Genomic DNA, 18,415 nt, shown 5'->3' on the forward strand with positions numbered 1-18,415 from the left:
AGAGCAGTCAGTCATGTGTCAGGATGCATAACCAGAGGGTCTCTCATGGAGTCAGTTCAGTCATACATTACAGGCCCTTCAATCTGGTATACTGTACACTTTGTAGCCCCATTGGTGTCAGTGCCGCACAGTTTCATAGCACTGATATCTAGGCCCGAAGACCACACTACATGTGCAAAATTAGAGCAGGTCTAAAAAGGAAATTAAGCAGTTCCTGACTTAGACATGTTCTATTCATAATATATTGTAAAGAAAATTCCCTTTTATGTCTAGATGTACACATTTGTACGCATTTACTGTGTTTTCTTACCCTCTTTTTGATTACTTGTTACTGGATTTTCTGTTTGTCATGCAGCATTTTAATGTTCTATTTATGCTTCAGAAGAAGTCTTATGGAATTTGGATCATTTTGTAGAATTCTCTAGTATTGTCTGGTTTTATGAAAAATTAAAATGAGTAGTTTTTTGGAGGCCAGTGGAGTCTTCCTTTTGATGTGATGCTTGACTTTACCAAGGTGGTGTGCCAGTGTGAGGGTTTTTATTCCAACACAGGCCCTTGTTATGCACCAGTCAGGTTTTAATCAAGACACTTTATGGCATACACAGTGTACATTTTGTGTAACAACATAGCTGCTGTTAACACAAATGAGTTTCTTTGCTGCAGAACAGTGATCTATTTGAAATATACACTGGCTCCTCAATTCAGGAACACAACTGGGACTGGCAGCCTGTGACTAAAATCACAAAATGAAAATGGTAGATAACCTTATCTCCACAAACTCCTTTTCAGTTTTGATTGTTGACTGAATATGTCCCATGAAAATGCAATTTTCAGCAGCATTTTCAGTTCTTGATCATGAATGTAAACACCACATACAAGCTGTAAAATCTGTGGCTACATATTGAATTAAGTTGGTCCCACACTATTATGTTTGGGCCTGTTTTACCTCCATTGACAGCTGGATATGGAAACACATGATGCACTTTCCAAGAGACATTTTTAAATATGGTGAAGGACCTGCATTTAAAAAGTGCTAGAAAATGTCTCCAAAAGCTTATTTGAAACATGAGAGCACAGTGTAATTTCTTGCTAAGAGCTTGAAAAAGACTTTTACATCCTTTGCCAATCACTGTCATTTTTAAACCAATCCACACTTTGGCAAGTGGCCTTGACACTTTCTCTGGTCCTCTTTATTCCTTTCTCTGTTTTCGGTACAAAAGATTCAAATACTTTCACAGAGCCATCAAAAGACCCAGGTTTGAATTCCACTCTGATTTACCATTGAATAAAGTACTGATCCTGAGATACCCAGATATATAAATAGGTGAACAATTCTAAGCAGCTGATTATACAAATCCAAAATTGTGAATTGCTTTAGAGGAAACTGTCTGCAAAATGAATAATGTATATTTTTTAAATAAAATGTATCAGGTTGCCAACAAACTGCTCTTTCAAAAGTTCATGTTCAGATCTTGCATAAATTACTTCGGCTATCTTCTCAACATAATATTTCTGTTAAAATCATGGAAATAAATTGCATGCAAAAATTTTAGGAAATCCAATAACCAAATAGCAGAAAGAAACGGTAGAATCTAACAGTCCTGAGCTATAAAGAGACGACAGAAATTCAGGAATAGGAAGCGGAACATCTTTGGTTTACTGTTCTCTCACCCAAGAATGGTGCCTGATGGTTTTTGCCTAGCTTTTTTTTTTTTTTTTTTTTTTAAATTAAAAATAAGATTTGTGATTGTTCAATAATTAGACTTAAAAAGTGGGTTCTTAAACACTTTGGATTTGTTACCACTCTTGGGGTGATATTTGAAAAGGACTTTGCAGTGTATGTTCAAATTACACAATATTGTCTTTGTGGACAGTTCTTGGTGAGCCGTTGGTTTTACATGATTCCGGTGTTTAATGTATTCAAGTTCTTTTATTTACATCTAAAGTACAGCTGTAGGTTCCAATTTCAATGAACCCTATTTAGCCAAAATGAAATGCTTCAGACACATGCTGGTGTTTTTAGGTATTTCTAATCAATAACTACTTTCAACCAGTGGGGTTATGCCCTGTCTCAAGCACCATATTTCAAATAAAAATGTGATTTTTTTGCTATTGTTCTGAGAACCAAGGACAGCTGCAAATACATTTGTTCGCTTTCAAAAACGCAGAAGGTGGTCAATGTAATGGCTGGTAGTTTTACATGTGTAAAACTTTTTTTTAAAACTGCTATATCCTTAAACTGTCTTGAATGCACTTAACTAGCCGTCTTTATACAAGAGCTGGTTTAATATTAAAATGTGCTGAAAGAAGCACAGCTTGTTAAGGCTGAGTCACTGCTTGTTTTCCTCTGGAAATGTGTATTGCTGATTCCCAGAGTCCTTTCTGTGATTTGCTTTATCGTTTACAGAGCAACATTGCTGACGCTCACATTTCATGTAATCATAAATCACGTCTTTGGTTACTGATTTAGATTTTACACTGCTATTAAAAAAAAAAAAAACATTAAGTGGAAAACAATCGCAAATACTGTACCCTTCTTTAACTGAAATGTTCTGTCCTTTATCTTAGACATCTCTCCGTGTGACAGTCAAATATGACTGTGAAATAGACCGATCAGGTTGACAGGTCAAGACTTAAGACATGATTTAAGACCAATAGCCTGAGGCTGCTTAATGAGAACATTATTTAACAACATAAATCCCATGTTTTGTTTTCCAAATAATGAAACATCAGCCAAATACAATTTTAAAAATAAATCAGATCATCATTGCTGTTATGGATGTCAGTTAATGTTTAGCAAATAGCAACAAAGGTGACACTTTGGAAAGAAGTTTTAGCATCTACTTGGTGTACAACACGAGTCGAAAGTGTGAGCACAGCTGGGCAACCTGGACAGAGGAATGAAAGCAAAGTAACACAAGTGTCCTACATCTCTGGGAAATGCTGCAGAAGAGCTGGACAGACACAGCATTTCATCTCCTGGTCCAACCTCTTAATTAAATGCTAAATGAGAAAAGAAAAAAACTAGTTTCCAGCAAATGAACTGAAGTTGCAGGTACTGTACGTTGAGTTCCCCCAGATGAGACAATTTCTTGACACAAGCAGTTACAAAATGTGTTGTAACTGCCCCACCATGTGCAGTAAAGTGTGTTGAAAGCGGTGGAACTGTGCAAACAGCACTTTCCCATTGTGATAATAGCGTGACAGGAGTGTATGATGAACGTGGAGCCCATGAAACCAGTGAAAGCAGTGTGTGATGGATGTGGAGTGTGAGAGGAGTGTGTCAAGTGTGTGAGAGTAGGGTGTACAGCTGAAGGGTGTGGGAGGAGTGTGTGACGAACGTAGGGCCTGCGGAGAGTGAGAGGAGTGTGTGATGAGTGTGTGAGGATCAGAGCCCAGAGCTCAGTGTTAAATCGAGCCGCCCCCACGCAGTCTGCTCACTGCAGTGTATTTATGCGTTCCAGGCCCACGCAGGTCTGGATCACATTACGTAACGGCTACATCCGTCATATGAAGCTCTTATTATTATTATTATTATTATTATTAAGAATGGGTAAGGAAACCAGAGACACTTGGAACCCAGTATTTTATGACTGATTATAGCCTGCATGTATTTATTTAGGATCATTTCCAAATGTTTTAACACGTCGTCTAATTTTCATTTGCTACTTATTATTAAGTCAGACATCAGAAGACTGCAGCGGATAGTTCGGACTGCTGGAAGAATCATCGGCACATCCCCCCCAGCTCTCCAAGAACTGCACTCGTCCAGAGTCAGTAAAAGGGCTAGCAAAATCATTCTAGACCCCTCGCATCCAGGCCACTTCCTCTTCGAACCCTTGCCATCTGGCTGGTGCTACAGAGCACTGAGCACCAGGACAGCCAGGCACAAGAAAAGTTTCTTTCCTCAGGCCATCTACCTCACGAACAGCTAAATCTCTCCCCTAGAGAGTAAACCGTGCAATACATAATGCTATTTATATTTATAACTATTTATCACATATCTCTTACTCACACTCCCTTGCATTTCTATCTAGTGATTATTTTTGTATATTGGGTACTTTATATTTTTTATCCCTTGCTCACATACTCTATCTTCTCACCTGTCTTGTCACTGTCATTCTGTCTGTGCTGTGGTAGTTCCTGTCACCAAGACAAATTCCTTGTATGTGCGAACATACTTGGCAATAAAGCTCGTTCTGATTCTGATTCTGATTCTGATTAAATACACAATTTGATGGTTATAGCCGAAGGCACCGTTGTCTGCCCATAAATACTGTTTACTGCTATGCGATGGAAGCCGGTGCACGTCCCACTTTACAGTAAATTCACACTGTACAGTGTATTTATGACAGTATTAACTTAAGCGGGCACGTCCACCACAGTGAACAGTAACGAAATTCTCATCCAGCGAGTTTGAGCCTCAGCTGTTCAACCTATGAACACAGAAAAAGAAAAAAAAAGAAAAAAAAAAAAAGTTCTCGTATGGGGTCGTTCGCTTACGTCCAATTGGTGACACCGACGTGTTACTTTCCCACGCAGAGCTCATGTTTACTCTGGATTCCTGAAACTCTACGGAGACCCGTTCAGAAAAGACAGAAGGGAGACGGACCACACAAGTGGAAGTGGCGCGGCAGTGCAGCGCTTCTGTTCTCCGCGCCGCTTTTTCAAAACGATCGCATCCTAACAGGAAAAATACAGCAAGGCGGACGGGCGGCCACGTGAAGCTCGGCAAACACGCAACATGTCATGGACAGAAACTGAAGGAGCGCTACTTTGGTGCTGTTCCGGTGACGGGAGGCGATGTGGGCGGAGCCGCGTCGATCATCACCTCCGGGAAAGGGGCTGCGACCCAACCCCCAGCAGCTCGCCTACGCTACGGGACGGCAGCAGCGCTCAGCACTCCGCACTCCGCTCCATCCACCCATCACCCGTACGTACCGTCCCATCCTCCATCCTCCATCCTCACCGAGGAGCGCTCCGACCCAGCAGGTTGTGGACTTGATTCCTACAGCAGCGTTACGTCGAAGCCAGGGAGCGCGCTCTCATCCCTGTGAGCCGCGCTATTCCATCTTGATGCCATTGATCCCGGGGGCCACTAAACATCTCAGGTGAGCTTAACCTCACCACTTTGGCGGCCCGTATCGACGCTGCATTTGAACATATTGAAGGAGCGCAGTAAAAAAGGGTGAATCAGGTATAAATCATGCCGTACCCATTTTATCATCTGCGTTCTGCATCATCGGATAAGCAAAAAAGCTGTCAATGCCGTTGCATTTCGGCGTGGAAATGTGCAGTAGCCTATAGAGCAAACAGAAACGAGTGACAGTGGAGGAATAAGCCACACAAGCTTATTCCTCCCGTGTCACTCGTTTGCGGGAAACCTGTCTAATTAGATGCAGCGCCGATCGCACACAACACAAGGCTCAACTTAGGGACCTTTAAACAGGCGGCAGCGCGAGACCGGCTCACTCGTGACGTGACATTACTCGCGAGAGCGTATCTATATGGACACAGCTTTATTCTATATATATCTCCATTCCGATAGGTTTTAAGGCTATGAAGAAAATATCCCCTCTGGCGGTTTAAGGGACCTGTAGTAGAGATTGTGTTTAAGTTGTGATGACGATGTGGCGGTTTGCTGCTGCTGCTATTAAGTGTCGAAATGCGGAATTTATGGTATGCACTGCAGACGTTGGCGCGACGGAGTCCGGAACACACTCCGTTCCTAAAACGGTACGTTAGGCTAGGGTTCCAATATATTGAAGGGGCCGTTGCGCTGGCATTTTTTCCGATGCCATGGCATGGTGTGTTGCAGACACATTACGTCAGCGGACACCAAGTTTCATGACAGTCCGTAACACGGTACAGTTAAACTGAAACAGCTGCATCACTGGCCGGGCAGCAGCTGCGCCGCCTCGTTCGCCGTCTGTTCCAGTCCCCGTTTCATTGCCGGCGGCGCTTGGGACGGAGGGACCGAGTGAAAACGGAAGATGCTGCGCGTGGCTCGTCAGCGGCCGAACTGAGCGCGGCGGCGGTGCTCGCGGCTTGACGATGTTGTGGAAAACGGCTCGTACACACCGCTTCACTTGATACTCTTCTTTACCGTGACCACAGTTTTGTTCTTCTCCGTGCATTTAATCTCGTATAAATTCGCACTTCAACTCTTATTCCTTCTTTTGTGGAGGAAACGGTTGTCCAAGCTCACGCGCAGTGTTGCTCTTGTTGTACACGAAGCGGTACACAGTGATTTACCCACTTATCCAGCAGGGTAAATTGAGTATTACTAGTAGTGGGCAATTGAAGGTAAATACTGTACTTGGGGCCACTGTAGTACAGTACTGTAAGGACTTGCGTTACTGTTTTAGGAGGGAAACCTAGCTAATGTAAAGAGTTGCATTGTGGGGAATAATGTGAAATGTGAGTGTGCAACCACTGGGGGCACTTCTGGGGAAAATGATGGGGTGACAAGTGTGTTGGGAGAGAGCCTTGAGTGCTAGAGGAAACTGTGTCCTTGGACTGAGAGTATCCTTTCCCTGGTGCTAGTGTTCAAGTAAGTCATTCAAGATAAATACTACCTCTGTGTCCTTCTTTGCCCCATCCAAACCCAAGGTACTGTACACTACAGTATGGTACAGTAGGAGGGACATTGGACTGGCCCTTAGGAGTCAGAGGTCACTGTACTTCCTGCTGGTTGTGATCAGTTCTCTTTATTTTGAGGTTACAGCTTGTCTCAATACTTAGAGCTTTTCTCCGCTTGCTTCAGCGCAAGCCGAAACCACACATCAATGGTGTATGCGGGAGAGACCAATTCAGTGTTTCAGACGAGCACGAACTGAAACGTTGTGTGTTGCCAGCCTGTGCGCTGTTTGTATGTGCACCTGCTGGGAGTGGCGACCAGTCTGAACCGAACCGAACGAGACAAAAAAGCCACCATAACTGGCTGGGCACCGAGTTCCTGCCCTGGGGCTAGCGTTCTGTGAGCTCCAGCGAGAAGAGCGCTGTACAAAAATAAACTGAGATTGAAATCTTTGGCCTGCTTTCCAAAAGTGTGCATCAGTGAATGTCTGTATGTGTGATGAGCGCCTGTGTCATGGGGGATGGGCGCACACACATTTATTTACATTTACATTTATTCACTTAGCAAACACTTGTTTCCCCAAAGCGACTTCCAATGAACTCTGTGTAGTGTTACCAGCCCACACACTTTATTCACCAAGGTGACTTACACTGCTGGATACACTACTTACAATGGGTCACTCATCCATACATCAGTGGAACACACTCTCTCTGTCACTCACACACAAACAGCTGGCTCCAGTGAGACAGGTGCGGGAGCGCTGGGACACTTGGACAGTCACTAAGAGAGCCCATCCTGGTCCTGCTTTGCTCCGCTTGCCTTGTAGGCCACAGTAATACATCGTCCAGAAAAGAAACATTAGGTGGCTTGCGGTGAAATCAATGATTGACAGAGGTGAAAGCCTGCCTTAGAAATTAGTAACTAGTAGTTTTTTGCTGCATTAATTTATAACTTTTATTTTACATTCAGCATGAAGCTTAATATCAAATCAGCTCAAGTACTGAGATGAAGCAATCTGTCTTGTCTCAAAACTAAAGTTTCGGCTAAAGTTGGAAGTTGGGGAGATGTTACGTTTCTATGGAATACACTTCACATTAATGAAATGAGGGAGACCCTAGAAGTGTATAGGGCTTTATTAAAATATCCACAATATTTTTACTGATACAAAAGGTATGCAGTGCACTTTACTGCTGGATTCCTATGCTGCAGCAGCACTTTGCTGAACCATGTAGGTGAAGCCACTCCTTGGTGGGAGCAGGTGTTGGCTGAGAGACTACAGAGGTGACTGGTGCTGATGGCAACCAAAACCACATCACAAACAGAAGCGAACCCTTGTATATCTGAGCCAGTGTTATTTGTGTTGATCAGGGTTTCTGAAAGCTAATGTAATTTTCGAACAGGATGCTCTGTGGTGTAGTTGTGCGACTGCACTAGATATAGGTGTCACGGAGATGGATGGGGTTCTCAGGTGATGACCCATGACATATTCAGCTTTACTGCACAGAACAGTTTGAGTTGACATTAGTTCTGGGTGTGGGGCAGGTCCCTACTTTCAATATGCGACCACAACAAGGCAGAAGTAGGTGTGGGAGCAAAGTGATCTTCACACCTACATCTACACTGGTGTTTTTTCCACATGTGCGTATAAAGAAACTGTTTACCGGTGAGCCAGTATGTTGAGAATAAGTGTAGAGGGCTCCCATTGAGGTAGGAATATATATCTGTATGGACGTCTTCTACAGTCATGACAGCTGACTTTGGACGTGTACATCATTTAGCATGAATGGACTTTGTTGTGACTTTAACCGATGTTTGCTTTATCTGCAGGAAGCCTTTATTTATGTCTCCGTGTGGGCCATCGCTATGGAAATTCATGCCCTCATCCCTAGGCTGTGTCATCCTAATTGTGTTCATCCTGCCAGACCTTGCCTCAGGTAATACCTTACAAACAGACCATATACACGTGCATCATTACCACATACATCAGCACCATAGTACTACATCAACAGCTATTCCACTGCACTAGGTCTTCTAGTTCAGATGGATCTTCATTAAGGGCTGTTGCATTCTTCTTTGCCTCTATCAGAAAGCAGAAAGTAAACAGCGTCATCCAGAAACAATGTGTACCATACAACCCTCCTCCGTGAAACCTTTCTGGGCTTGACTTGTAAGCAGTAGAACCACAAACTCATACCAGTTCCCCTTGGGTGACCCATTTTCTTCCAGAAGATAAAACATTGCGAGCTGTGCTGCGTCCACCACTCAGAATTTGAAGAAAAATGTGCATCTACGTAATTCATCTATGCTAACCTTTCACCTACACACCTACTTTCCAAGAACTAGTGTTTGTGCTGACTAACTTTGCTCATCTCCGTCCATCTCTGCACTTTTGAGCTCAACCTGGTATGACACGAACCCTGATGCTGGGTTGGTAACCCCTTTTTGTTCATCTTCCTCAGCCAAGAACTGCAGTCACCCTGTGATCCCGGAACATGGAGGGTTCCGCTGTGAGCCGTCGCCCTGCCGTGGCTATCCTCACAAGACCACCATCCACTATTTTTGCGAGCCGGGTTTCTACATTCCAGGACGCCCCCATAACTCTCGTTGTCTTCATGGAATATGGACACCCAATGTGCCCACCTGCATTCCTAACCCAAGTAAGAAAGAGGCATTTGTGTCAAGAGATTTGACACACAATGTAGGTGCATATTTTACATAACATTTATTTAGGAATGTTTAAATTACTTTTTTATTTTGTTTTAGCATTAAACTTCGTTCTTTAAAGCCAACTTGTTTCGCCTTGGGTTTGAAAGACACATATTTGAATTCTGCTCCTGCTGTAGTATCCTTGATCAAGGCACTTATCCTGAATTGCTCAAGTAAAAATTAGCCAGTCGTATAACTGGGTAAAGAACTGTTAGTGGGGTAGCCTGGAAACCTACCATAGTAAGCTGCTTTGGAAAAAAAAAGTCAGCTACCTGAATAAATGAAGACAGTAAATAATGTGTTAGCAAACTGAACAAGGTGTTGATTGAGATCAGTGCATATACAGGTGTCGCACTAACCGTGTCGGTGGGGTTTTCCTCATTGTTACTCAGTCTTCTGGCTATGGTACGTGTGATATGTCAAAGTGTTCCCAGGGTCCAGGGAATGACAAGGTGTGTGATGGGAAAGGTTAGACTTTGGGTGTTTTATTGCCCAACACAACAAAAACATTTTGGCCACAACAGAAAATCACAACAAAATAACAGCTCTGCATGGTTCCAAAGCCTAGCTTACTGTTTGTTTTTCCCAAATTCTGTTAACTTGGGGATCTTTGGCTGTACCTGGTGCTTGTCCATGACTTACATGTGGCTGATAATCCAGGAGGTGGGAATAGGGTCTAAAGGGGCAACTGCTGGCATAGTGGTTGGAGTTGCTGCCTTTGGACCCGCAGTTTTGGATCCTAGCTCCTTTATGCTTGAGCAAGGTACTTATCCTAAATTGCTCCAGTGAAAATTACCCAGTTGTATAAATCAGTGAACCGTTGTAGGTAGGTTTGGAGAAAAGCGTCAGCTAAATTAATAAATATAAGTGTCTGAGCTCCTGTGAGCACAGTAGGGTTCTTCAAGGCCCCTTCCATAAGTGTAAGCTTGGTTAATATTTTGTCTATAAATGCCCAGATTTCTTCAGCCTTCTAGTATACACTCTCATCTCTCCATTTATTGCTTTGGAGCTATATCTATTTTCCTCATTAAATATTGTAAAATTTTTAACACTCACCAAGAGTGAGTGTTTCTCAGGCTATTCTTTGATTTCTTTCCTATTACTTTTAACTGATAGCTTTCTTCAAGGCTGTTTTCAATGACTTCCACTTTTAAAAAGTCAGATATACATATTGGGTAACAGACAAAATTATCAGGAATACTGCTCTGTGGTTGCAGCATGATGTTAGGAAGGCCACAAATTATTTGGTCTTTCGGCCACTCCAGGTAGGCTTGGATACCGTGTCAGACATGGCTATCAGTCAAATGTCAGACAGAAAAAATTTGTATTACGGAATCCACTGAGATTTTTCATGAATTTCGTTAACGAACACATAGAACAAATTACAAGAAAGCAGGAGAGTATTCCACAGACCAATGTCAGTAGTCCAGGATTATTCCAAAGTATTTTGTTGAGAATGAAAGTATTTACATTTACGTTTATTCATTTAGCAGATGCTTTTCTTCAAAGCGACGTACATCACAGAGAAAAAAATACAATGAATTCACTACATCAACAGAAGGAGAGATTTGGATGCTAACACGTGATTCTAGAGTCAGTTTGTCACATTCCACCATATGAATCAATGTACATCATATGAGTAGCTGCAAAAAGATTTACCTATTATTCAGCAGATATAAAAAAAAAATATTGAACACAAACATTTACATGTTAACATGCAGAGATCATGGGAGAACTGAGTCCAGAAGAGGTTAGTTTTAAGACCCTTCTAAAATTGTAGAGAGAGATTCAGCAGTTCCGAGTTTAGAGGGTGAGATCATTCCACCGTATCGGAGCCTGAACCGGAAACCTTCGCGTTTTTGATTTTGACCTCTCGTGCATGGAAGCGCCAAGTGGGCAGAGGTGGAGAAGTGTGGCAGTGTGTTTGGGTGTAGCAAATGATCAGGTCTTGTAGATACTGGGGGAAGAGATCCATTGATGCTTTTCTAGGGTGCAACCAGAGTCTTGAATCTGATGCGGGCAGCTATAGGAAGGCAATGCAGAGAGATGAGGAGGGGACATACATGGGAACACTTGGGCAAGTCAAACACAACTTGCACAGCAGCGTTCTGTATCAGCTGTAGAGGTTTGACAAGTAGCAGGAAGGCCAGACAGGCGAGAGTTGCAGTCGTGCAGGTGGGATATCGCCATGGTCTGGAGAAGTAGTTCTGTCACAATACGTTCTCTATTTGATAAAATAGAGAACTTCCGAAATAAACGTCAGATGCAACATCCAGGGCTGGTACTTACACTTTTTTTAAACTCACCGCTGATTTTTACGCTTCCTCACCACAGCAAGGCAGGAAACCAAGAGTGAGAACAGGAAGTTAGTATTTACCACTTTATGTAGCCTTTTTTCCTATTATGCGATTAAAATGCAAAGAAACATACTGCGTCACAGAAAAATATTGAACTGTTACCCCTCCAAAATTAATTGTGGGGAGTGTCATGTGAGTTTCAGTAAAATAACTAGCATTATCACCATTATAACTGCTGTCATAGAGTAACTAACTGTAGTAATTGTGTTTTTCTACGCAGATACAAACATTAATGCGGAAGATGGAGATATCCAGCCTCTGCCAAGTGTTGCCACGACAGCCATTGGCGTATCCATCTTTCTGCTTACCACCACAGCCTGCATGGTGATCAAGTCGCGCCTCTACCCCTGTCACTCACACAGGTAACAGAATTTGTACCAAGCCGTAATCTGGTGTAGCTGATTTCCCCAGCACCGCACACAATGCTTTATTCTTTGTCGGGAATCATTCTAAGACCTTCTCTTGACAACCCCCTCAATGTGGTATTTTCAGTAGGCGATCCTCTGACCAGATGGACCTCATGGTGGATGGATTGCCCATCTCTCTGCCCACTTACGAGGAGGCAGTCTACGGGAGCTGGGGCCAGCGTTTGCCGCCCTGTAGAGGACCCACACAGCTCCTGTTGGCCCAGGAGAATTCGGGGCAAAACCCGCCCTTACGTCAAGATTCGTCAGAGCCAAGCAGTCCTCTCCAGCCTTTCGGCCAGAGCACGGAGGCACCGCCACCCCCCTACGAAGAAGTACAGGGCCGGCCCCGAGAGAGCCAGAGAGCAGGGGACAGACGAGCACTACAGATCGTCCTTTCTGAAGACAAGGACAACTAGACATGGCGTTTGCTGATCTGATGATTAGCTTCTACTCGTAACTCTACTAGTTGTTACTGCTATGATAGTGCACTTCGAGCCTGTTAAGGCTGAACCACTGCATTCATTTTGGCTTTGGGTGGTCTTGTACCTGGTAAAACTAGTAGCCTGAAACCATTGTTCGGATCGAGATACTGACAGTCTGCGGAGACTCAATGCAAGCCACCCAAATAGGTGTGTAAGTGATGTCTGTACTGGTTTTGCAGTTTGTTTCCAGCAGAGCGCTGGGAACTTGAACGCTGTTATCCTGTCAGTGACGGGACCGAGTCGCGATCAGTGAGATTGTTGTTTGTGCAAGTGAAAAGAGACAATGGCTGCTTTAAAAGCAGATTATGTCGAGTAAGTGCGTGCCCGTGCATTGATTATGAGGGGAAGCCCGCGTTACGTATTTGTGCAAATGAAACCTTGTTTTTGTGCGCTTCGGTTTTCCTCCGAGCCTGTCGCCAGCAATAAGTAACATGGTGCCGCAGGCAGTGGATGGCAGGAAGTTGTCATGGAGATGGGACTTGCGGTGAATCTCTATCGTTTCCTCCACCCTTCGCTTCCTCCTCCTCAACCAGCCGCCCATCTACAGCTTTGGCACTAGAGTACGCAACCTGAGGGTGCAGAGATTGGAAGAACCTGCATTTCCATTCATTGTCTCTCTTGTGGAAAGCTTGTTTCACTCCTTTGCTTTTGTATTTGCTGCGTATAATTATTGACCGAGCAGCCCAAAAATACCGGTGTGTATGTATCTACTTAAGACATTGAATGTGCTTTCCTTTTTTATTAATGAAACTAAAGAGCTAATATATTTCTAATGTAAAATTTACATAATGAAGTTTGTATACAAATTGCTATAAAATAAACATATAATTAATTATACCGGATATGTTTCTGCCTGGGTTCACTTGTGTCCTCTCACACTAGAATGAAACACACCGCATTGCTTTTTACACAAGAAAGTAAGATCAAGCCCTTCTTTCTTGCTCAGCGATGCATTAGCTTTTATGTTAACCTCTAACTTGGACTAGTGTGTCAAATGGTCACCAAGAACCACAGGGACTAATTTCTAGCGGGAATACAATGTAAACAGCCTGGTAACTGAAAGAGCACTTATGGATTGTCTATGAACGCAATTTCTCGGTACAAGGGGGCGCAAAAGTACATTTTAAGAGAATAAATGTACTATGGTGAAGTGTGCAGGGTGGCGTGTGTCACGGTGGGTAGCACTGGTGCCTCACGGCTCCTGAGCTGTGGATTTGGATGCGGGATTGATCGCGTCTCTTTCCGTGTTCTTGTGTTTGCGCCGCTTTCCTCCCACGGTCCAAACGCGTTTGGGGTGAACCGATGACCTAACTGCCCTCAGCGTGTGTGTGCGTTTGTGAATGAGTGTGTGCGTCTGAGCGAGTTCCCTATGACGGACTGGCAGCCTGTCCTGGCTGCCCTCTGCTTCTGGGATATGCTCCGAACCACAGCGACAGGACGGACATTGGACAAAGGTTTTGCGATAATGACAGGAGGACTGGAGTGTGCAGGGTTCGGGGCCCGGTGCAGGATCCCAGCGGTCTGGATTCAGTCCCAGGAGGCAAGGTGTGGTACAGCCTGGATGGAATTCCTAGTTACCGGGGCAACCACAAGCATACGCTAAGGGCAATTTAGGTTCATAGTTAACCTGAAACATGCCTTGGTGCTATTGGACGTCCCCAATACACACTCCACAGAGACAGCCCGAGTCCAGCTCAGATCCAAACCTTCAGCCAAGGAGCTGTGAGGCACCAGCACTACTTTTCGGGCCACCGGCCACTCGCTGACTGAGTCAAAGGTTATAAATGAACCACACTCATTCATCCTGTATTCGCTAAGCTCATGAACGTTCCTCTGCCTGTGTGTCACTGCCTTGTGTTACATATAAACTCTATCTCTTGCGGACGTGTCCCGAAGCAGCTCAATAACTCTTTGACGGCATTCCACCTCAAGAAGTCTGCTGTAGACTGCGAAGGCTCATCTAGTCACAGACTTCCCAAAAGTCTCCTTCTTATGCAAAATCCTCAAGAATCCTGTTGCCCAGGAGTACTCTTGAGTTCCTGAAATGAAAAAGAGAAATATCAGCCTGGCGTGGTGGGTCTGGGGTTTGAGCCCTGCTTGGGGTGCCTTGCGACGGACTGGCGTCCTCTCCTGGGTGTGTCCCCTCCCCCTCCAGCCCCATGCCCTGCGTTGCCCGGTTAGGCTCCGGCTTGTCGCGACCCTGCTTGGGACCAGCAGTTGTTGACAACTGACCGAATGAGCACGGTACTAGAATACACCATGTCACCGATGCACCTAAGAAAGGTGTTGAATTACATATTAGTCTTGTCAAATAGTGGCATTGCCTTTTTTGTCACTGCCTTTAGTGCTACAGATCCCCAGATTGTGGTTGCAGGTCACAGAGCTGGTGACAGTGGACAGGTGTTGTGCTCTTTCCACTCACACTCATCACAACGGTATGGGTGTCGCAGTGTATGGTTACACCGCCTGGCACTAAATACTGCTCACAACACACAAGCGTGTCAGTTGCGGTCAAACACCACATCGCCACAAAGCTGCGGGACTATCTTATGGATGAGGGTGAAGATGAAACAGAACTTTTGTTGTGCTTTATGTGGGTTTGTGTACATGTTTCTATGAAGTGTCTGTAACTGGGATGGAATGCATCCATCAGAGCTCTTACTGGAACTCAGATATGTGAATCCTGCTCATCTCCATAAAGCATACATCAGTGGAACACACTCTCTCTATCACTCACACACTATGAGGGAACCTGAACAGCATGTCTTTGGAGAGTGGGAGGAAACCAGAGCACACTCACACAGACAGGGGAAGAACACACAAACTCCACACAGGCTGAGCAGGGATCGAACCCACATTCTCTCGCACCACCCAGGTGCTGTGAGACAGCAGCGCTGCTCACTGTGCCACCATGTCAGCTTTCACCTATCTAACTGAATAAAACACAAATTGCGAGTAAGAACGACATCATGCGTACGACTCTATTTGACCTTGTGGTGCCGCACTCACAGATGACCTGCGGAAGCCAGACGCTGATCCTGAGGCAGTGTACAGACAGAAGCTACATCCAATCTGCTCTAGTCTGACTACGGGAGACAGCGGCCAGTCACCTGGGGCCTCACCTGGGACTGAGACTTATTGTGATCGCCTGCAGATGTGCTCTTCAAAGCTGCCTCTTACTGACACTTTCCAACAGGTCTTACTAAACATTCTTCTCGTACTGCTCAGGGAATAAAGTAACGCTTTACTGACAACAGCAGTTTCAGTTTCTGCACTATAAAATATAACATTTTGACAGTTTGTTTGTAAAATGTAATTTATGACATACAATTTGACTGACAGAATTGATATTCCTTTCCTCTGTTCTATTCCGCCATTCAAGACATTTCTTGAATATCACGGGAGGAACAAACATTTGCTTTGTGTCCATTTATCCACCCTGCGTTTTTCAAGCTTCTGCTAGACTTAGGATGGAAAATGGAGTGAACCTTGGACAGGGTGCCAGTCACACAGGAAGGTCACCAAGAGAGCATGTCTTTGGAATGCGGGAGGAAACCAGAGTGCCCGGAAAGAAACCCACACAGAGCTTATGAACGCAAATAAATTCTGCAATGTCTGAGTCAAACTCAGTGAGCTATGATACAACAGCGCTACCTGCTGCAGGACCATGGAGTTTTTATATATCAACCGAGGAGAAAAAACAAAACCGGAGAGCAGCAGAACCATGTTTTACAGTGCTAACAATTACAGTAAGCAGTTTGTAAAAATTAAATCATCTGTGCAAACAGAAGTACGCATTGTCAAAAAGAATGATCAGTAAAAACAATAAAAAAAACACAGCCTGCTAACTGTTACTATTAACCGTGATTTATATGATCCCTTTGCTTGTGGTGAAACAGTTTTAGGTTTGCATATGTATATAAAATTACTTACAATGATTTATACAGTAGGGTAACTTCAGTGCAGTGATTCCTGGTAAAAACTTGATCCAGGGCACTACGGCAGGAGCAGGGATCGAAACAAATGTCCTGCAAGACCACTGCTCTAAACACTATGCTATTTGCTGCCCCAAACAAAATGATAAAATCCTTTTGTCATTTAGCTGACCCATTTGTCGAAAATGATTTACAAGCAGAATTTGTGCCGGAGAAGTTCAGGGTAGACGCTTTTGTCAAAGAAAGTACAGGAGTTAGAGGATTGGGATTCAACCAGGCAACCTCTAGGTTACAAGTCATTATGAAAAGAATGAAAAAAACCCAGACACAAAGTATGAAATAATGTAGAAGTGAGAAAGGCAATTTGGTGCAGATGCTCCAAATCCAAAGAAAGATGAAACCCTGTAGGATTAGTGGGGTTCTGTGAACTTGATTTACCCTGTCAGTCGAGCACACTCGGTATAGTTATCTAGCCAGGCAGTCGCTCTTAGGCATCAGCTGAACGCAGCTACTTAAATAATGTCTAACTTTTAGATACTGAAGCGAAGTTCCAGTAGTAATGCTGACGTTCTGTAGCGAAAGGACACGCAGCTGGTTACGTAGTTGGTGAAAAGGTGGAGCTCTGGCTACACAACAGACTGTAACATGTTTTTTTACAGTGGTTGTGGAGTTCAGGTACAGTGACATCGACATCGGTTCATAGACACGCGGAACAGCACATGTGTGGAGCGCAAGCGGGAGAAAAGCGATGCAACTTTTACGTTATATTGACTTTGAGGTTATGTAACACCCAGCCTTACTGGAAATAAGGAAAACATGTGTGCGCTACTCAGGTACATCCATCCATTTCCGGCAGCTGAGAAAGGACTAGTCATGTGAACTTATTTGCCATTTATTGTAATTTAATGCAACTTTTGGGGGATGTGGGGGTGTGGGGGTGCAGCGGGTTTGTTCTGTGCCTGCCCTCTGGTGGGTCTGGGGTTCGAGTCCCGCTCGGGGTGCCCTGCGACAGACTGGCATCCCGTCCTGGGTGTGTCCCCTCCCCCTCCGACCCTCCGGCCTCTGTTGCCGGGTTAGGCTCCGGTTCACCGCGACCCCGCTCAGGACAAGCTGTTTCAGTGTGTGTGTGTGTGTGTGTGTGAGATTGGTTACCATGTGAAGGACTGTATCCCTTCCAGGCTGTACCCCCTCCCCCCACATCCCTTCCCAGCCTTGCACCTAGTGATCCTGGGATAGGCTCCGGACCGCTGCGACCCTGCTCAGGACACACGGTTAGTGAAAGTGAGCGAAATAAGTTAACTTGTAAACAAATCGGTGCACTGCCACTTCTGACCTTCACACTTTCTGCTTTACTGTGCACGTGCAAGCAGTGTATTAATAAACATAACACTTGTCATTAATGGACAGATATTTCCTTTCTAGAACTTAGTTCTACAATTAAATGTTCACTTGCACGAATCAAAAAAAAGTTCACTCGTATGTTGTTATAACTGAAATGCTTCACTTATAATATTTTGTGTGCTTATGATTATGAATATGATTTATTTTTGACTTGTATAATTTTAACAGTTATATTTGTTAATATTTATATTAACATAAATAATCGTTTCTATTCATTTCTAAAATAAAGGCCTGTTTCACACTTCTCAGTACTCACAATACAGAAAAAATATTAACATATTAAACATATTCACATACATTTCTCACCTCTGTGCTCAAACAAACTAACTTGTCAATCCAAGCGGGAGGAAACTCAGCTGTTGCGCTGGCTGGTCGATCCTAAACTGTGATTGGTCTCAGTGCCGGCCAACTTAGCCAATGAAATCAACGAAAGAAGTCAGCTGACAGCGAAGAGACACCGTGAACTTGACTGGGACTAAGACGTGAAAACCGTGGACGTCGTGCTTAGTTTGGAGCTGAGGAAGTTCAAAAAGTTACAGAAAAGAGT

The 18,415-nt window shown here is 44.1% G+C and overlaps 1 protein-coding gene across 1 annotated transcript; it reads left to right on the top strand.

Annotated features, from left to right (window-relative positions):
* Positions 1-4,958: 4,958 nt before the first annotated feature.
* On the top strand, positions 4,959-14,623 carry LOC108928787 (sushi domain-containing protein 6). The gene is made up of 5 exons (XM_029255765.1): positions 4,959-5,111; positions 8,408-8,514; positions 9,040-9,237; positions 11,864-12,005; positions 12,136-14,623. Exons 1-5 carry the CDS (start codon positions 5,077-5,079, stop codon positions 12,464-12,466), a joined length of 813 nt encoding a protein of 270 aa, XP_029111598.1. The 5' UTR covers positions 4,959-5,076; the 3' UTR covers positions 12,467-14,623.
* The last annotated feature ends 3,792 nt before the right edge of the window (positions 14,624-18,415 follow it).

This window comes from Scleropages formosus, chromosome 10 (assembly GCF_900964775.1).
Source record: "Scleropages formosus chromosome 10, fSclFor1.1, whole genome shotgun sequence".
In the NCBI taxonomy this organism is placed as follows: domain Eukaryota; kingdom Metazoa; phylum Chordata; class Actinopteri; order Osteoglossiformes; family Osteoglossidae; genus Scleropages; species Scleropages formosus.